Genomic DNA, 22109 nt, shown 5'->3' with positions numbered 1-22109 from the left:
GTGTGGGACCAGCCCCTCCTACAGTCTGGATGCAGCCTCTTGAATTCCGTAGTTGTAGGACTTCCACTCAGCTTGATTTCAGGCGGCTTTGAATGGTGGTTGTTCTGTAGTTTTGTTGTAACTTGGCTGTGGTTGTGGGAGGACGCGATACCGCGTTTACCTACCCACCATCTTGACCGGAAGTCCAGAATGCTTTATTTTATAAATCACTACTAAAAAAGCAGTGACAGGAATAATGGAAGTTTTAAAATATATAACACAAATAATTGGGACAGCAATCAAAGGTAAATTCAAATTTTTGGAGTATAATCTGTTTTCGAAATAGGCAAGGGTTTCACAAATTTGATTTCTAGTGGACTCGGTATTCATATAACCCTGTGTGAACTGTGTACATTCTGCATGTCTAGCTGGCCATTACTAATAAGTAAATGAACATTAATTAGAAAGATGGTGTCACTGCAAAAGAATAAAATGAAGTGTCTTCCCCAGATAGATCTGTACTTGTGGCCTCACATGAAATAATTGTCTTTTTAATACTACACCCTTTCTTCCTAGGATGGTTAGACCTCTGCTTAGGCAGAAAACACTTAAATGTAATGTAAATTCAGCATCTGTGACTGAATCTTCAGGAGGCTCGTGCAGTTTGTTCTGAATCTTTACTATCCCACAGCCAACTTCAGTGCGGTACATTTGGAGGGAAATATTCTCATTGCTGATCTTGAGAAGGGCGACCCATATTAATGAGGTCCGAGAAAGCCACGCCATGAGGATGAGCACAGAAGACTTCAAGGGAAGCCTCCTGTGTAGTTTCCTTTACAGACAGGTGCCATTGGAATGGGAACTATGTCACTATTTTTTTTTTTTTTTTTGCATTCAACTTCAGATAGAATGGGAAGGAGAGAGGAAGGAAGCGCGAGAGAGAAACATCGATGTGAAAGAGACACATCGAGTGGCTGCCACCCACAGGACCCCAACCGGGGCCGGGGACAGACTACAACCGAGGTACGTGCTCTTAGTGGGAACCGAACCCGGGACTCTCTGGTCCGCAGTCCGATGCTCTAACCACTAAGCCAAACCGGCCAGGGCACATGTACATCTTTTTATCCTCAAAATAATCCTACACTTAGACACGTCTCCACTTGAGAACCGAGTGAAGAGAGACTCAGGGATTTGGAATAACTTGCTCGGGTGGTAATCCATACAGCTGGGAAGTGAGTACGCTGGGATTTCAGTCAAGGGCGGCCCGACACCGCGGCCAGGTGCTCCTTGTTCTGCCTGCACAAACCTAGGGCTGCCTTGAAAGACAGAAGACAAATACGGCTTCCGGGGGCTCAGGGAAAAGAGAAGAAATATGCATCGTAATTAATGATCTGTCAGATAGTCTTTATAACAAAAAGTTATCTTATCTCATTTCCTTTACAATATTTCAGCACAAATAACTATGTGTGTGTATACATATATATGAAAGTATGGGTGTGTATATATACATAAATCTCTAAGACCTATATGCACACACACACACACACACACACACACACAGGCACTCCAGGGTTAAAATAACATTTCAGAGCCAAATCACGCATCTACACTTCAAAAGTTACTACAAACACATTTCAACTATTGCTAACTCCGTTTGCACTAAAAAAAAATATTAATTGGCATTGAGAGGTGTAAAAAAATATATATCACATTTTTTTGAGATGTAAAAAAAATATATATATCACACGTTAAAAGAGTAGTGGCCAAGACATCAATTAGTTTAAAATGTGAAAGACAGACCTGTTGTACACAGAATCCAAATTATCAAGGGCCAGCTGTGTTTCAGATTTAAATTTTTTTGTGCATTAGAGAACTATTATGAATGTATCTACATGACATATTACCCCTAAGTAGAATGTGCTGCAGCAAACACATTAATATTTCTGCACTTAGGAACAAGACCATTCACGCGAAACAGGATAAATAAAGACTATAATAAATAGTCTGTCAAGTCAAAGCTCTACGATATCTCAGCATATTGCATTTGGGCACTGCAGATAAGAGACTGTGGACCTGTAGCTGTGAATGGCCAAATTACTGAGGCCACTTGCAATTCATAGAAAACATTTCCTTTGAAAGCTGATATTAAACTTCACACATTATCCCACAATAACAATATTCCATTGGCAAGTATGACGACCCTTCACCCCTCCAGCACTTGGCTGCCAATAATATATATTCAGAATACAGCTGCAATCTAATGAACAAAATGAACTGACCAACAAAATAGGTCCTGAGGCATGGAAGCATGGAACAGACTCACGGTTCTCAGATGGGGGGGGGGGGGATTATCCAAAGAACTTATATACTTACATGCATAGCCCATGGACACAGAAAATAGTGTGGTGAAGGCCTGGGCTGGGTGGAGGTGGATGGGGGGGGGGATGGAGGACATCTATAATGCTGTCAGGAATATATATATATTCAATCAACAACAAAAAGAATACAGGCTGGGAGGCAGGAGGTGAGCCATGCCTCTTGGCAGCCATTATAACGGCTGCACACTAGAGAGTGTCACATTACTCATAAGAGAGGCTCTTTATCTTTAATCAGATCTGGCTTTTAGACTCAACACAGGTAAGAACCAGTAGTGGAATCACAGACAGATCCAAGAGGTGAGTACACAGAGCAGTCACCAGCAGCAGCTGACATTCTGATAGCAAAGAGGAAAAACAACCCTATTTGTAAAGCAGATAAGAGCCGTGCTGCGGAGTCGGAAAGGCTTGGGTTCCAATCCCCGCTCTGCCCAGGTGAGCTGGGGCGTCGTGGGTATTCCTTAGCTTCTCTCTGCTTTGTTTTTATTCACGGCCACGGTGTTGATGAAAGTGCTGCCTGCCTCCTACTGTTGGGTGAGGAGTAAATGAAGTAATGCACGTGAAGAGTTTAGCACAGTGCCTGACAACAAAATGTACACACTAAAAATAAAGCACAAAATCTCACAAGGCACAGCAGCCTGAACTAATTGACTACCAATTCTTCAGAACTCAGAACATGATCATAATTTACTATAGAAAAATACCATCTTAGCTATGCAGTGTGATTTTAAACATGTCATCGAAACTTCTCTGTGCCTGAGAGCATCCGATTAGACCACGCATTCTTCACGGCGTGATAAGTGGTTCTTTGGCAGGGCAAGGTGCAGGAGGGGAGTGGAAGACAATGGATTCTTTCCATGTACAAAATGCAAGTGTAAAGTACAGAAACAGACACATAGGATACCCATGATATTAAAATTTCATGCAGGCAGGTATCTCAAAAGGCTTCTCAGGGGGCTAATAATATATATAAAATACATATAAGGTTGAGAAATACTGGCTTAAATGAATAGTAAGGTTACACACAGCTCTTAACGTTCCTTATTTCTATCTTTACAATAATGCCAAGAATTCCAAAAAATGTTTAACAGATGCTCACATACTTTGTTTAAGAAGGCAAGGAAAGATTTGTATCTTTTAGAAAGATCTCCAATTAAGAATAGTTAAAAATTGTAAACGTCACTGTGTTTAAAAGAGAAAATCCACTTGAAACAAATAAACCCCAACTGTCTCTCATGAAGGGACCCCGCGAGCCACAGTTCGTGGGGTTTCCCTGCCTTGTAGATCACAGCATACCCAATCATGTCTAGATACTGATACATTTAATTCTTCCCCCCACACGAGAAAGACCAGAATAAGGACGACCACTTGTAACGGCCATGGAATTGGAATGCTGTGGCTGTCTCAGCTACGACAAATGAAGGATCATCTGGGAATAGAATTCATTTTTAATTACCTCTTCCATCTAATCTAACCACTGCTGTAGTCTGTCATAAAACATTTACAAAGTGAAAGCAAAAAAAGGAACTGGGGGTGCTAAATAAAGCAGGCCACACATTTCTACAAGGCTGATTTTTTGGGTATTGTTTACAACAAAAACAAAGTCATAATTTGTACATGAATTTTTGGAAACATTTAAAGCATAATTAAGGACCACCTCTCAGTGTTAAAGCTGTTTGTGTTTTTTTAAACTGAGATATAATTGACACACAACTTTGTATTCGTTTTAGGTATACAGCATAATAATTTGATATGTGTCTATACTGCAAAATGATTAGCACAGTAAGTCTAGTTAACTTCCATCACCACAGATAGTTTTTTCTTGTGACAAGAACTTTTAAGATCTACCTTCTCAGCAACTTTCAAATGTACAATACAGTATTGTTAACTATAGTCGTCATGCTGTATTTTACATTTATTTTACAACTGTAAGTTTGTACCTTAAATCTGTTTTTAATTTACCTTCTTCCCTGCCTTAGTTTTGGGATCCTTATGATACCCAAATACCTTGTTAGAACAAAAGAAAATGGTTGTAATAAAGGCTTAAAAGATCAGTGTTATAGCTATGTTCTGCTTTAACCACTTACGAAGTTTTATATTTGCTACCCCAGTCTTAATTCCCCCAGAACCCTAGGTTTTTCCTGCTCACATACTGCCCTCATAACTCTCTCTGAGTTTTCCAAAATGCCACTTTAGAAATTCTAACAAAAAATGGCATTCTAAAAATGTACAAAATGCCTCCACATCAAATTGTTATTAAATGCTTGGCCATACTTTATTACCAGTAATATGTATCATAAAGTGTTCTACTATTATCCATTTTATTCACTGAAAGAGAAATGTGTCGTGACACCTTTGATAGCTTCCAGGCAGATATATTTGCATAAGGAAAGATGTGTGTGAAACCCAGTTCCCTTAGACACAGGCGTGCCCCGCACGGTGCAGGAGGGAACCACAGTTGTACTGATGGCGAGTATAAATACGCCATCTTAAAAAGATGCTAACCACTGTGTACAGGTCTTTAGATCCTAGGTGTTCAAGTGACAGAAAAATCTCTCTTATAAACCTATATGCTATTTTAGACTGTTCCAAATATACTGACTACACAGAATAATGGAAAGAAGAAAATAAACTAGTTAAGCCCTGAATACATACAGCATATTTCAGGAGTCTAGTGTTGGACCCATGTGTTCTCAGACTCAACCAAGGAAGATGCGGCCAAACGGCACACTGTTTTAATTACCATTAGGGATAATGTCACCCTAATGCAGCTGTGAATACCTGAGTGTTCCTTACCATCACGGTCCTACAAGATTTACTCTAGGTAACATCAAGAGGTAAAAGAAAGTCGGAACACACCAGTGATCACTGGAGAGGTTTAGACTTAGTCAACAAAATTGCCATTGTAGAAATTCAAGTAGACACTGAATAAATAAGGATGATAATACCCACTATAGTATCAAGAAAGAAAAAATTTCATAACAACATGTATTTCCCATAGTCACATATTTTGGCATGTTTCCATGAGAAACCCAAAGCAATCACATTCTCAACCTGACAACACAACTTTACCTGCCAGGGCCTTAGTGTTTACCTTTGTTTGAGGTTCATCCATGATGTTTTTAAATACTCGGTGGTTTCCTTCACGTTCCTTGTGTCGTCACTACCATAGTCCTCCAGCAGCTTCTGCAGGACGTTGTCAAATGCCATTACGATGCCATCCCCAGGACCCAGCTCCTGAAGCAGTATCTAAGGTGAAATTCCAGGTGTTATTGTTAGACTTGCTCACTCGTATGACCAAACTAGTATGACCAAAACATTGGTCCTCCCTATTGGTTTTAACGTGTTTTAGACATAGATGTCAAAATAAGAAAACAAACTATTAGATCAACTCTTGCATGTAAGTTGAAACCAAAATAATTATAGAAGTGGAAAGAAAAACGTCTAAGAAAGTGATCAGGTATGGAGTAGATGACATTAAACAAATGATGATCTCTTCTTGTTTTAGATATTGTATTTCCTGAAAGAATTTCTTTTTCCATCCCTTCTGCTACACATCTGATCCTTACAGGCCCATGCAATATATAGGAATGGATTTACTGTAGAGATCCCCTATATTTGCTTAGAGACGTGGAAAGGGCTGACAATAGGAAGTCATCTGTCTCTTGTCCCTCGATCACTGTGTGTTTACAATGAACTGCTTGAGTGGAACAAGCAGCCAAGCAAGGTTCCCTGAGAGCTGCTTGAAGATTCAGCTAAACTGAGGCCAAGTATATCCAGGGGCGTCAGTTCCCTGAAACACTTTTTCAATCTCTGAGAGTCCCTGCATCAAGAGACTCCCCATGAAATCTAAAGGACAAATGAAAGTTCCTATGGTGATTTTTGGTAGCAATTTACAGAAAAACCCACCCTAAAATTTCAAAGAAAATAACCATACTGCTGATTAGTAAAGAATATTCTGAATATGATTATTGAAGCGCTGATGTCACTTTGAATTGCATTCCTTCAGTGAGGTGTCAGGGCTTTGCTGATATTACCGATTCATTGGTGAAAACAATCAGCAGATATCATAAACACAGAGAACAGCCCCGGAAATCAGACACCCGGCCACTTGCTTTGCATACTGTAACCACGGAGCGTCCATCTGTGGGGAAACATACTTTCATGTTTTATATTTTGATTCCCACATAGTCATTTTATATTCTTCACAAATGTATACTCTCATCTTAGGCTATCTGAAGGGAAAATAAACGTTATGCTAAAACATAACCTGACAACCATAACCTCCAATTCAAGATTGCAGAGAGATTTTAAAATAGCACCATAAATGTTTAAAATCAACAACTCTATAACCAAACTGATCACAGATGGTACCTGCTCTGATGACACTGATAAATCAGTTTGGTAACGAAGGTATTTGGTTACAAAAGAAACAAAACTTACCTATTTCCTGACTTGTTCCCTACCGTTGCCCTCAAATGAAAGACTCAAGAAATTTCATAAATAGAAATAACCTTCAGAGTAGACATGAAGACAACAAAAGAAGGATTCTTGGTATCCTGAAAATGTGCTCTTTCTAGCTGCTGGTTTGTGGTCGTGTTCCATTTGCAATAAGTCAATGAGCTATAAATCTAAGATGTATGTACATTTCTATTTGTTATGCCTCCAGAAATTTTTCAGACTCCTTCCTGGTCAAATTTTTTATATGCATTTCAACGCATATTCTAAGAACTTGGGACAACATCATGAAAAGAGTCCTAAAAACTACAGTTAACAGAACAAAAAAGCACATCCAACAAATCAATACCACCAAAAAATATCTACTGAGACTTACTTGATTATCAGAAATCTGTTTGATAAGTGGATCCCTCCGGGCCTGCTGAAGAATGTAGAGCCGGGCCTCATATTTCCGCATGAGTTCTTCGGTCTCCTCCCTGTGGTCGTCCCACTGCAGACTGTCAATCACCATGTCCTCCAGCTGCCGCCGCCGCAGCTCCACGCCGTGCTGGGTGCTGTCCCACTGGATCCTGACCTTCTCCACTGGAGGGAGCATAGACAGAATCCCAGACAGTGACTCTCAGGAAGGGAAACATACCTGACACCACAGCCATTACAGGCACGGCTATCACCGGAAAAGAGCAAGGAGGCAAGTTGATACACGCATTTTGAAGGCATTTCCATGTCTGTCACACTACGTGATTGATATATTTCTGAAACTATCCTGGAGGAAAAACCCTTAAACTCTGTTTTAAATGCACGAAGATACCTCACAATAAAAAGTATTTAGTATTTTATTTTGATAAAGCAAAAAAAAAATTATAAGAAAAATCATTTGCTATCTTATTTTATATTTACGGGACCTGGTTTGAGGAAGTAGACGTCAACGGCACATTGTGACAGACCGCAAGGCACACACAGCTCCTGGTCATCCTCACAGGAGATGCTCAGAGACAGTCCTGATTGTAAAACCCCTGAAGGATGCGTTCACATTTGTTTGACTGTAGCATTAAATCTCTCTAAAAGTAAGTCTTTTTCTATGTTGAAGTTTATGAGAAACACTAAGAGTGAAGTAGATTCAAGTTCTATGTACCCAGAAGCTCTTAATCATTTAAAAAAAAAAAAATACTGGTTCTCTTCTGCTCTCTTTTTTGTTACTTTCTATTTCTCTTTCTTTCATTCTCTATCTCTACCTATTTCTCTCCTCTCTCTCCTTCCCTTCTTCGTCCTTCTCCTTTTTAACATGAAGTTCAAAAAAGAGAGATGTAGCCCTGGCCAGTTTGGCTCAGCGGTTAGAGCGTCGGCCTGCGGTCCGGAGAGACCCGGGTTCGGTTCCCGCTAAGGGCACGTACCTCGGTTGCAGTTTGTCCCCGGCCCTGGTTGGTCGTGCAGGTGGCAGCCACTCGATGTGTCCCTTCACGTCGATGTTTCTCTCTCTCTCTCCCTCCCACTCTATCTGTACAAAAAATGGAAAAATATCCTCGGGTGAGGATTAAAAAAAAAAAAAAAAAGAGAGATGTAAAGAAACAAACTTCTGATTAATTACTTCAAGGGAAGTTCAAGGTCTTGACCTGAAGTACCAGTAAGCACTGGGTTTGAATATCTTAAACAACCCATTGATAATTAATAGGTAGAAAGTTAAAAACAAACTTCTAGAAGCTATTTTGAAAGCCAGGCCAAGAGGAACTTAACTACAATAGAAATTTTTCCTGGTAAGATTCTTGGGATAATACAGTTCTATAGTAAACCAGTAAAGCTATCAATTTATCATTGTTCAGAAAGCTGCAAATGGTTCTTACGTATAATAATTCTAAAAAACTGTTTCAGTGAGATTATTTATTCTATACTGTCTGTATTAAAGTTTAAATAAATTGCTTATAACTTTAACTTGAGAGAACAAATCTATCATAATGTTCTACTTGTCAGTTAAAAAGTTACATAGAGTAGTCATACCAATTCTGCTACTAAGAGAATCCTGAAATATTGAACAAATAAAACTAAAGACATCAGTGACAGCAAATATCACAGGTTTATCATAAAAATACGTAAATCATCCTATTATTTTGGAAATGAGCTGAAAGCAGCTTATTATTGGTAATGCAGGCCAGTGGAGGGTGGTTTTTCATGTAATAGCGACAAAGACTATGCAGTGTCTACACAAAAAGGGAGAGAAAAAGAGGAGGAGTTAAATTGAAAAGAGAAGATATTTGGGAGATGGAAAGTCTTACAAAAAAACCTTAAAATAGTCCGGCTGGTGTGGCTCAGCGGTTGAGCCTTGACTCATGCACCAAGAGGTCACTGGTTCAATACCCAGTCAGGACACATGCCCAGGTTGTGGGCCCGATCCCCAGTGGAGGGCATGCAGGAGGCGGCCAATTGATGTTCTCTCTCATCGATGTTTCTCTCTCTCTCCCCCTCCCTCTCACTTTCTCTCTCTCTAAAATCAATAAAGGGAAAAAAATGGAAAACAAACAAAACAACTTAAAATAAACTTTGGACAAATATAGAGGTGGTGGTAAAAAAACATAAGATGTAAGACGGTAGGAAAAGCAACCCGGAGATGGGTTTGCAGACAGCGCGTGTCAGGAAAGCAGAGCTCCCCGCGAGGTGGGAATGGATCCCCCCAGAGCTCCACCACAGGCACAGCTCCCGTCAATCAACAACAGGAAGGCGGAAGGAGGAAAGCAGCCAGATGGGTAAAACACCAACGCCGTGAGACGCTAGAAGCCCTTTGCTAACTCATCTGTTTAACAACCTTGCTGCCAAGCTTATTTTGAAATCGAACCACACTTGTTACTGGAGAAATAGTTGAGTTTCTCCTATTGGGAAATATTAAACAAGGTGATAAAATACATTCCAGTTTATACTCCACCACCAATTATGTTCATAACTTGTATCGGGCACGGGGAGTCCCCAAAAAGGTGAATATTCACAATCTGTTGAGGGGAAAAGAAATTTAAGTGACTGACTGTGAGATCCACAGGAAGTTATGGGGGAAAAGATCACAGTGGGAACTAAAGATAGAAAACACCAGGGACCAGAAGAGGGCGGGACAGACTTGACAAAGGGGGTGACTTTTTATCAGCCTAGTAGAATTTCACCTGAGGAGAAAAGGCCCAGAGAAAAAAACACAATGCAAATAAAGGTAAGGAGAACAAGAAACCTCAGGATGCTTTAAAGAACAAATACAGCACAGAACACCCACATATAGAGCCGGGAGCTGTAGCAGAAGAGGATAAAGACAGACTGTGACCGTCCCTAGAAGTCCCTGAAGTGTGTTTTAATTTCAAAATACATGTGGCAGCATCAAGGTTATTATAGCAGATGAGTTAGCAGGACACTCTGTGTCTCCCAACGTGGGGCTCTTTCTCCTGAATTTGCCAGTTTCTCTCTCCCTCCCGTTACTAATTATGAGATTGCTTGTGTGGATCCGTTCTCAGGAACTTAGACTTTGTCTTATATGACATACAGAGGCTGTGAAGCCAGAAATTAAACTCAAAACAAAAATTGTGGCTGTGGTTGTTTTGTTTGTTTTTTGTTTTATTTTGTTTTTATTAAAGTATTCCCAAATTACTGCCAGGCACAGAGGTATATAGTATCTGTACGATGAATATTTTTGGAATGAATTTTGAGAAGATGAGTTCAAAGGCATGCTATGATCTGGTTTCATTAAATGAATTATTAATAGAAGAATGGATTTGCATTCCTATGGGTTTCTCTAATTTTTGTTTACTTGGTTCCTTCAAAAGGAATACTAACTTGAAAGCAAATAATCCATTGAATCAGAAATTACTTACAAGTAATGGTATTAATACTTTAAGGAATTCAAAAGAGAATTCTGACAATGTTCACAAAAGATTACCAAAAAAACAAGGGAAAGCTGTATTTATGAATAAAGATACCAAATATCAAGTAATATTAACTTCTGGTGGAATAATCTTTGAAAATGTGTGTGCATAACTACTTTCCGTGCAAGTAGGTGATGATATATAATTTTTTTTAACTTACATTTTTCTGTGATAGCTGTTCTCACGTCTGAACTGGAAGCTTTATTTTTCAAATTCTGAGCCAGTGTGAAAACATAATCAAGCTGAGGATGACGCTGTTCCAAGTCAGCCTTGGTGATCTGTTCAAGGAGGGATTGTTAAGGTGGGTTAATAGGCTAGACGATGAGATACTAAGGAAGCAAAGCCTGTGTGCTGACACCCAGGTTGTTTTCCTCCTCTATGAACAGTGAGGCATCTGCAATGCGGCAGAGAAAGCGCAGGATTTGGAGTCAGAAGCCCCAGGTTCAAATCTCCGCTCTGCCACTTAACATCCAGGTCGCAGGCAAGGCTTTTCACCTCTCTGTGTTTTTGTTTTCACAAAAAGAAGTAATAAAAGACCTACAGCTCAGCTATATCAAGCCTGAGATTGCATGAAAAAGTCCCTTTAAAAACTAAAAAATGTTCTGAAAACATCAGCAGAGATTTCTTCAGATGGCACCTTGCATGTCGGTTCCACACCAGTATGAGTACAAAGGAACATCACCCACAGGGTGAGGGTGAGGTATTAGGTAAATGCTAATTAGAATCATGGTGGATTGAATAATTTTAGAAACAAAAACTGTTGCTCTAGAGCAGTGGTTCTCAACCTTCCTAATGCCGCAACCCTTTAATACAGCTCCTCATGTTGTATGTGGGCGCATCTGCCTGTGGGCGGACCCCCTGGAGATGGACAGAGGAGCGGTGTCTCGGTTCCTAAGACCATCGGAAATATGTGTTTTCCGGTGGTGTTAGGTGACCCCTGTAAAAGGGTCGTTCAACACCCAAAGGGGTTGCGACCCACATGCTGAGAATCACTGTTCTAGAGTCTATCTCTTAGAACTGATGAATAGGGGAGACATGTTAATATCAGAAAAATGGTGTATTTTAAGTACAGAACTAGTAAATAGCCATAAAGCCTATTTCCAACAGGTACAAATAGTGTGGCAAAGATTCTCTTCCAGCTCCGCCTCTTCATGGATTCACTAATTTTGCAGACTGCAATTACTCCCACAGTGTCAAATGTTATTTCTAAATGGATTGTTCACAACTTCCAATCCTGAGTCCCAGTCACCTTTCCGCGAAAGCTGGTCACTTCCTTCTCAACGGCCTAAGGACATCGCAACACAATATGCTCAAAACTAAACCAATCAAACCCTCATCTGCATTTCATTTCTTCTAGTCCCTGTTTCTGCTCAGGGCAACAGCATCCTCTTAGCCACCCAGAAAGGCTCTTTTCTTTGTATGGAGCATCTCTTGCACTATTTCCATTCTTCCTGCTAAAATGGAGCATTGTGATCATCAGTCTTCAGCCACAGAAAAAGGCGAGCCCTGGCCGGTTTGGCTCAGCGGTTAGAGCATCGGCCCGTGGTCCAGAGAGTCACGGGTTCGGTTCCCGCAAAGGGCACGTACCTCGGTTGCAGTTTGTCCCCGGCCCTGGTTGGGGTCCTGTGAGAGGCAGCCACTCGATGGGTCTCTCTCACATCAATGTTTCTCTCTCCACCCCCCCTCCTGCTCTATCTGAAGATTAATGCAAAAATGTCTTTGGGTGAGGATAAAAAATAAAATACAAGAAAAATGGGAAATGATGTTGGCCCATCACGTACAGACTGAACGTCCACGGGGCTGGCCCGGCCTACACGCTCTTTCGCGCGAACTTGAGCTGCCCTTGCTGTCCCACTGCCCAGCGCACTTCTGTCGCACAAATGTCGACGACACGCCCCTCAGGCTCCCCACATCATGTCCCCACATCATGTCTGTATTCACTCTGCCCCGCGTACAGGAATGTCAGTGGCTTGTCTGTAAATGTGAAAATCCCACACCGTCCGCCTTCCATCACCACGGGAGGAACCCGCTTCCTCAGCGGGTGCCCCCAGCAGGTCACCTGTACCCGCTCCGTGTCTGTTCTTACCCGGCCCTGCCAGAGACTGTTTACCTACATGCACTGGGCATGTTTGTCATCTGGGATCAATGGTAACCATCTCAAAAGATAGTTAAGGAAGTAAATGAAATAATACATGTAAATGACTTACAAGAATACCCAGCACCATTAAGCACTTAATAAAAGTTGGCAATTGCTGTTATTATTTTATGGTTCATTCCCAGTTTTTATCTAGTATATTCTTTTCAGAATCTCTATGCAACACACAGCACAGAACCTAGACCTCACTGAATAAGGAAAAAGTACTTTACAAACTCTCATTACGTGGTACATCATAGTCGGAAGATTCTCACTTCTAATGTCAGCAATTAAATAAATAAGCTCATGATGAAATATAAGTCGAAAAGGCGTTTCAGGAAATTCTCCTACCTCACACTAGCCATTAACCCTAACACTAGTTCACACTGATACTGATAGGGCTAGATTTACAGTATCAATTTTACATCTCAAGATATACACTGAGTCTACAACTCACATTGGTGAAGGTGATTTTACCAAAACAGCATAAATGAGAGAAAGACTTGACTCTCTGAGCCAGTCTGAGAAGGCTGTGTGACAGATACAGATATCTTTAAAGCTCACTCTCCCAGAGTTTAGGATAAACAAAAGCCTTTATACTGTGCACCTACTTTCATTCTGGAAACTGTCTTATTGATCTCTTCCACATCCCCGACAGTGACAATGTTGGACTTCAGCATCTGGTCGATCAATACCAGCCAGTCGGCTAGCTCTGTTATCGTTTTGTCCAGATCAGAAGGAATTGAAATTTCCGAAGTCCGAGGAGACTGAACAGGAAGATCTGACGCCGAGGATACTAGCACCACCTTTAGGACACCTGGAGGAGCTGAAATGAAAAAATGTAGCAAAGTATTACTGAATCGACAGGATATTCCAATTGTGGTGGTATGTCTGTGGGTTGATGCAAAATTTAGATTAGGTTAGAAAATGGTAAGAGTTTTTATTTTTCCCCACTGAAGTGGCAATGATATTTCCTGTGGTATCTCTGTCTTTGGGAGCTGCAAAGCCAATTAAACACACAGTCTCACAATATCCTAGGGCAGCAATAACTCAGAAGTAACTAACACCGATACCAAGAGAAAATAAAAATACATCAACTGTGAGAAAATTAGCACTGTTATTTTATTTGGTCAAGATGTTTGCCTTAATTATAAAGCGAATTTATTCCTAGTTTTCTCTTAACTTGATAACATGAGCATTAGTAAGTCTTCATCCGCATCACTGCGAATACCTATGTAATAATCCATGTATACAATTCACGGACGGCTCGCTAACTCTTTCCCTAGAGCTGGATACCTAGAAGGCACCTTACATTTTACTTTAAAGAAGAATTTGCAAGGAATGTCTTTTTTGTGTAGAGTATTTTGCGCATTTCTGATGAACACATTGGTATAGACCTGCTAAAGTAGAATGACAGGGTCAGAAAATATGAAAAAAAAAAAAAAGTATGTATTCAGTTCTTACTGGCAACTTACTTTTCCTTGAAAGTTGGAAACTGGGACCTGAAGCAGCAGTGTCCGGACTCCGAACATCCCGCACCCACACCAGCGATACCCTACCTCAGGGGACGGTCACAGCTCTCGTCACTGTGCTCATTCACTGGTTTTTTGGATCATCAGCGAGAACAAACATTTTTTTGTTTGTTAACCAAATGCAGTATAACTTAAAACTGTGTTCTCTCTCTGCTTCCTTGTCAATTTGCATGAACTCAGCTTGGTAGGGACAATGAACCCTTGCCATAGTGTTAAAAGCACTACTTCTATTTTAGGATTTTTAATGTGATTTTTTTCTTTTGAACATATAGATGCATCAAACTTGGGTGATCAAATCCATAAATCTGTACCGGGAGATTGTTTTCCCAGAACGTTTAGAGATTTTTGTCTTCTTCAAAAATTGGATAAGTAATTTTTCTCTCGATTGTTTGTGTTTGTCTTTTGTTTATGTTTTTTTTCTTATCCTCACCTGAGGACATTTTTTTGTTTTTTGTTCAGAGAGAGTGGGAGGGAGAGAGAGGAAGGGAGAGAGAGAGAAACATCAATGTGAAAGGGACACATCGAGTGGTCGCCACCCACATGACCAACCAGGGCCCCATCTTCCCCTGGTTCCAAGGATATCTAACACTTTGCTTGCATAAGATCTGCATATAATGACACACCCTCAGGACCTGTTAGCATAGGGTTATAGTTGATGTTCTGAAAAACTGCATGTTCTCAGTTTCCCCACCTGCCTCGTCCCTTCCCCTCTGCAGGCTCCTTTGAGACCCAGCTCCCACTGTAGTCCCAGGAAAGGCAAAAAGCCTCCTCTCCCGCGAGTGCCTTGCACACTCGGGGCAAATATGTCTCGGGTTTAAAGAAGACATTCCTCTCAAATCATTGAAAATAGAAAGCTCATGCCCTGGCCGGTTTGGCTCAGCAGTTAGAGCGTCGGACTGCGGTCCGGAGAGACCCGGGTTCAGTTCCCGCTAAGGGCACGTACCTCGGTTGCAGTTTGTCCCCGGCCCTGGTTGGGTTGTGCGGGTGGCAGCCACTCGATGTGTCCCTTTCACGTCGATATTTCTCTCTCTCTCCCTCCCTCCCACTCTATCTGAACAAAAAATGTCCTCAAGTGAGGATTAAAAGAGAAAACAGAGAGCTCACAACTGCATTGTGTTTTTAAGTTTAAATTTTTCTCTAATTCATATACGACGCTCATCGTCCTAATACTGTGCTGTGTTTACAGAACACTGCTAAGGAACGAGCTGCATCTTACCTGCAATCCTTGTCTGAGGAGCGGCGCTGGGCTCCTGGACGCATTCCTCCAGCGCACCGGGAGCTTCTCTGCACACCTGCAGCGTCAGGCCAAGGGGGAAGAGAAGACACTGGATAAATGAAGAGCTATGTTCTCGAGAGGAAGTGTTACTCTGCGTGCTGGCTTGGCTGCTCTGCTCCCCCTCAAGCCTAGGCTGCTGTCCACCTTCACTAGGCACCGCGGTCCTGCTTAAGCCCACCCCCCAATGGTACCGTCAAGAACAAGAACGCCGGCCGGTCCTCGCAGGCCCTGGCCCTTTGGCACGTGAATGCCCCTCCTGTAACTCGGTGAGCACTGTACTCCTGACTTTCTTCCCACCGCCGTCTGACGTTCTCAGTGTCCTTCACCCGCTCATTCTCCTCTGCCCATTGGCCAGTGCTAACATTCTACACGGTAGGTTTCTTTGGCCTTTTCCATTGACTCAGGCCTCTTCCCTGGGTCCCGGTTTCTAATGGTCTCATCCACAATACAGAGTTTCAAGATGCGGAAGACTCCCACAAATATATCTTCAGTCTGGCTCTCTCTGGCAACTGGATATTCAGACATGGCCAAATCGGAAGTCATCGAATGTCTCCCTGACAACCACTGCACAAAGTTGTCTAGTGACTAATGGATCTTTCTGGATCAGCTATCTTGATCTGGATGGTGGGTTTTACTCAAAGGAGTTACTTGACATCTGATATCCCAAGGATGTCCATCCTAGGATGTCCATTGCATCCCTCTCGACAGTGCAGCTACAGTGAGCTTTCAAAATGTCACTGGCTCTTGCTTAACAGCCTTTGCTAGCTGCCCACTGCCCTCAGGGTGACGCGCTGGTCCCAGGATGGAGCTTAAATTCCTTGTGCTGCACAGTGGGGCCTCGAGGACCTGGTCTCTGCAAGCAGCGCGCATTCTTCACCTCATACAGAGCTCCTTCCAGGACCCAAGTGCACTGTGCTCATTCTGTCTCTTCTGGGCCATTTCACTTGCCGTTGCTTCTCCCTGCAGTGTCCTTCCCCCGGTTCTTCATCTGGCCAAGTCTTATTCATCCTTTTCAAATTAGCTTGGAAATGATGTCCTCCGAAAGTCTCCCATGGTTATCCCCCAAAGCCAGGCATGTGCCCTGCTTTTAAATCCCTATGGGTCCCTCTACGTTATAATTGCTCATCTACTTGACTCATCACAATAAGCTCTTCAGGCTAGAAGGCGTGACATACTGTTTGCAGTACTCCTAGTCCTTAAAATGGTGCTCGGCAAAAATGTGAATCCAGTCAAAGCCTCGTCAGTGAGTGAATGACTGCATGAATGAATGAAATATCCCAGAGTTGTAGTTCCCAAATTGTGTTTGTTGAAATCCTCTGCACAATCAGCATTGCTTATTCTCAAACATTCATAATTCATCCAGGTGGAGTAAAACCAACATGAAGTTCTGGGATAAAGGAAGCGTTGGCTGTATCCAACACAGTGCTCCCAAGTGTCCATCACGCCCTGTTCCTCACAATAGCCATGATATCTGCTGAGCCAGACGAGTGTGTGCACTCTGAATACGCACAAGCTGAGCCTGGCACGTTTGACACGGGGCCAACGTGTCTGGGAAAGTGGGTAGGGGTGAAGGAGTGGCAGATGAGGTCAGAGAGACAGGAGAAACCAGAACACTTGGGGCACAGTGAGTCACAGTGAGTCACAGTGAGGACCTTTCCTCCGAGTGAGACGGAAAACCATCCGGGCCTTTGCTCAGAGGAGTTGCTTGACCTGAATTACGTTTTAACAAATACTTTGGCTGCTTTGTAGAGAAAAGACTGATAAAGGGCGAAGAGGGGAACAGGGATACCAAGAAAAGGCCTTTGCAGGGATCAAGAAAAGGGATGATGGTGGCTTGAAACAAGTTCGTGAAGATGGGGGTAATGAGACGCAGTCAAATCTATGAAATTTTTCAAAAAAAGTTGAAAGAATTGCACAGGGAACACTCATGTGCCACCCAACATCTACAACTGTTAAAACGTTGCTATGTTGGTTTCATCATGTCTCTAATTATGTAGCCATCCAGCACACCACACATCAAACAGATATGTATTTTGAAAGAGAAGTTGATCATGGTGACTCCAAGTTTTTTGTTTTTTTTTAATCCTCACTGGAGGATATGCTTGATTTTTAGAGCGGGGAGGGGGGGAGAAATATTGATGTGAGAGAGAACACTGACTGGTTGGTTGCCTTCTGTACTTGACTCAACCAGGGATTGAACCTGCAACCTAGGTACGTGCCCTGACTGGGAATCAAACCCCCAACCTTTCGGTATATAGGACAATGCTCCAACTAACTGAGCCTCAGTGGCCTGGGTTAGGTTTTTCTTTTTAATGTTTTTATTGATTTCATAGAGAAGAGGGAGAGGGAGAGAGAGACAGAAACATCGATCGGCTGTCTCCTGAATACCCTCTACCAGGGATGGAGCCCGCAACCAGGACATGTGCCTTGAGCGGGAACCAAACCTAAGACCTCCTGGTGTATGGGACGACGCTCAACCAACTGAGCCACATCAGCCGGGCAGGTTTATTTTTAAAATTGAGATATGGCCCAGATGATAATAAAGATATAATTACCTGAATGGGGTGGGCGAAGTATATTAACGCACAGGGGTGAGGTGGAGATCAGGAGCTGAATTTTTTGTATGTTACCTGGAGATGCCTGTTAGACATCCCAGTAGAACTGTTGAGGAGGCTGGTGGATATGCAAGTCTAGGGCATGGAGTGAGGTCTCAGCCAGAGATGCAAATGTGTTAGTCATCAGTCACAGTGATCATCAAGACGGTAACTCTCAACAGAGAGGCTAGATCAATAAAGCACCTGAGTCGTTAGATTTGCTATGACGGCTGCCATGTTAAGAGACTGAAGGGGAAGGAAATGCCTGATGGGGAGTCCATCTAAACCAGAACAGAGACATCTATTCAATGTTCTAAACAGACCGAACACTCTAAGTGGTATGTGCCAAACCAAAATAAATAGAAATCTATGATTTTATCTGCCTTTAACTGTCTTAACTGCAAAGGAAAAAAAAAGTAATGGTATGAGGAAAAGCACCGTATCTTCATCATATTTGTAGCAAGATGCCATTACATTCCACACGGAACCTTGTAAATATATGCTGAATGAATAAAATCATTAAAAATGTGCCTATATATGTGAAAAATCCAGTGGAACATCAGGAAGTTATTTTAATGTCTTCATTCTCAGAATATAATTATTGGCATTTTATTGCCTCATTCTGACATATATTCATCATCTAATGTAGTGTATAACATATAAACCCCATTGGTCAAAAAATATATGTAAAAAAAGCATTCTTTGAGAATACGTGTTTCTGTTCGTGGCAGATACAAAAAAATCATAATAATCATAAACATCAGTAAGCATGAGTAAAATGTGCCCGTATCTGGATATCCTTAAAAGAAATATATTTATATGATTCCACTTCTCTGGCAACAAAACCAATAAACATGAGAAAGGTGTCACAGTGATTCTGCACACCTTATTCCAGGTCGAATTTACAGCCCTTAAGCTTTCTGAAATCTTTTCTCTCTCGTGTAAGCTGAGACTTTGATCTGAAAGCATCTTCCGTTCGGTTCTATTCAGCCATTTGAGGTTCTCAGCGTGTGCGTCCATCTCCTGGTTTAAGTCCTAAAGGTGTCAGAAGAGAGGTTGTGATTAGAAGGTTGTCATATTAGAGAAAGTTCAAGAACTGTTTCAGCAAGTAATAGAATTCGCGTATTTTACAAACGTGGACTTTTACTTTCTTAAATAGAAAATAAAGGCATAAGAAGCCTGAACGTATGTTAACAAACTGTAACTGATATGAGAATGACCACGCCCCTGCCGTGTGCACTTGGGTGCTCGGGTGCTTTCGCCCCCACCCTGTCTCTTACCAGGGTTATATTCAATCATATCTACATTGATAACTTAACATTCTGCTCTCAGATGATGAAAATGATGTTTGTTCTAATGAAAAGCCAAAACAAAACAACACACACCCAGCAGAAACCCATGCATCTATCTCTCCTCATCTCTACCTCCTGCACTGCCCCACCCTGTGTGATGCCCCCAAATTGTTTCCAGAAATGAGGGTCCAAGACAACTATTAAAATTTTTAGTGAAAACAGGAAAATTCTGTTAGCGATTTGTTGTCACCTTTCGAAAATGAAACAATAATTGTTTTCCACATATTTTTTAGTCTTTACTAAAAGTTTCCTAAAACGCCTGAGTCTCACTCCTTTAGACAAAATCTCTTTTCAAATTAGGGGGTATCCCTGTAGGTATGCTTGGATGCGTGCCCATGTGTTTATCCACATACACTCTGTTTCTTTTATGAAAAATAAAAATATGAACGCATTGTGCTTAGGTTCTGTGACAAGTCTTTTCGTTCTTAACACACAAAATACAAAATTCATAGATATTTGAGAATATTTTTATATCTATATATCTTTATGTGTTTTATATATCGTATAAATAAGCAACTACAAACAATCCTCGCAAGTTGTAGATTGACTGATACAACCGTGACACTGAGTATAAGCTGTGGTGAGTTACTCTCAAGTCAGGGTTTTCTTGAGTTTCTATAAAACTCAATTTTATAGAGAGCAATTAGCAGTTATCTTCTAAATCTAAAAGCAAAAACTTTCCTTGATAGCGATATTATATTTTAAAATGGTGAAGTCTGTTTAAAATATCCTACAATCCTTAGGTCTACTGCTGAGACCACGGGTTTATCGTTTTTATGTGCGCGGTACCTTCTTCTGCAAGGACAAAACGCAACTACTGTGCACAGAAAAGAAGAAGACATTCCTCTTTAAAGTTCACCCCAAGTCCCTGCCCCTTTTCTTCTCCTAATACTTGATCTTATTTTTCATGGAAACGTTCATGCTCCCAAAGTATTGGCAAATACAGAGAAAAGCGCTCACTGCTAGTTCTGTCAGGTTTTCTCCCAGCTCGGGGGCTGGTCGCTGCTGCAGGGCGCGCTCAGCCTTTGGTAACCAGCAGGCGGTCTCATCTAGCCTTTTCCTATATTCCGTCACCTGCTTACTCTCTCCTTGGAGTCTGAAAGAATACATTATTGCACAATATTTAGAAAATGTATCTAATTAAGCAGAACATCATATATTTATTTTGTCTATCTGCACTAAAGACATCACAAAAGAAATAACTCCCGATAACGATTTTAATGTTTTAAATGTGTCAATAATAATGTATGCATTCTGCAATACCAACAATTATTGGATAATGTAAGAAGAATTCTTCCTTCCTTAAATTCAAAAACACTGAAACCAAAGACTATTATCTTCTCTTAACATGAAAATGATATAGAACTCTAACAGAATTTTTTAAAGCTAGATACCACTGTACAACATAATGGACTTTTTAAAAACACAATAAGTGCCCTGGCCAGTTTGGCTCAGCAGTTAGAGCGCCGGCCCACGGACCAGAAAGACCCAGGTTCAGTTCCCGCTAAGGGCACGTACCTTGGTTGCAGTTTGTCCCCGGCCCCGGTTGGGGTAGAGTGTGTGGCAGCCACTCGATGTGTCTCTCCCACATCAATGTTTCTCTCTCTCTATCTCCCTCCCTCCCACTCTGAAGATGAATGCAAAAATGTCCTCGGGTGAGGATAAAAAAAACACAAAAAGTGTCTTGATCTAAAATTCTAAGAAAAAACATATAATTACTCCATGGAGATAGAAAGGCATCACTATATGACATATTATTCCATAGGTGGCAACTATTACTCTACTTCACTCACGGGAAAAAAATAAGAACAGGGCATGATACTGATAATGAGAATTTTTTACAAGTATTAAAAAAGACAAGAAAAATGGAAATTTAGTTGGTTCATTAAAATAAAACCTATATTTGAATATAGCCAAGTTATAAAAAGAGATCTAGAAAAGACAGCAAAAGTTTTAAAGGACATAAGGAAATAAACAGTTATTATGAATATAAAAATGGAACTGCCTTAACTGTATGTTTTAAATGTTATAAGAAAAACATTTATAAATATATAAACCATGTGTCAGAAGATGAGAATATGATTAGAACTCATATGACAAACAAGATTATATATTTTTAAGAAAGGGTTTGAAAGCTATTTAGAGCTTGGTGGTGGCATCATTATTTTTATAGCTGCTGCTACTAGATGATTTAAAAATAGAATGCAATTTTTTAAATGAATTACATTGTGTCATCTCCTAATAAGAATTTACATTTTTATGGCTATGCCTTTGTCTTTTTAATCACAAAAAGACCTAACATAATGATGCAATATATCTATATCATAGAGATACAGATATACTAAAATACTAGATAAATACCTATAGATTTAGTAGAGAATCAGTAATATTTGAAGGAGAGTATTTTTAAATTTAAAAAACTAATGAAAATCACAAGTTTTCATTTTTAAGTATCAGGAGAGAAGAACACTGCTTCAAAATTAAAAACAAAAAAAATCAAGCAACGGTACTAATTGTTAAGA

General features: G+C 40.9%; 1 protein-coding gene across 1 annotated transcript in view; it reads right to left on the bottom strand.

The window, feature by feature from the left end:
- The window catches only part of UTRN (utrophin), a 466391-nt gene that overhangs the window by 237177 nt on the left and 207105 nt on the right, over positions 1-22109 (bottom strand). The window contains exons 44-50 of the mRNA XM_036248256.1: positions 20548-20683; positions 19121-19270; positions 15582-15657; positions 13445-13659; positions 10860-10977; positions 7189-7394; positions 5449-5603 (exon numbers count right to left, since the gene is read on the bottom strand). Of these exons, the coding sequence (XP_036104149.1) occupies positions 5449-5603; positions 7189-7394; positions 10860-10977; positions 13445-13659; positions 15582-15657; positions 19121-19270; positions 20548-20683 (1056 nt within the window). The remainder of the gene's footprint in view (positions 1-5448; positions 5604-7188; positions 7395-10859; positions 10978-13444; positions 13660-15581; positions 15658-19120; positions 19271-20547; positions 20684-22109) is intronic.

This window comes from Molossus molossus, unplaced genomic scaffold (genome assembly GCF_014108415.1).
Source record: "Molossus molossus isolate mMolMol1 unplaced genomic scaffold, mMolMol1.p scaffold_m16_p_8, whole genome shotgun sequence".
Lineage (NCBI taxonomy): Eukaryota > Metazoa > Chordata > Mammalia > Chiroptera > Molossidae > Molossus > Molossus molossus.
The sequence above is the reverse complement of the archived record's forward strand: the minus strand, read 5'-3'. Positions and strand labels throughout refer to the sequence as shown.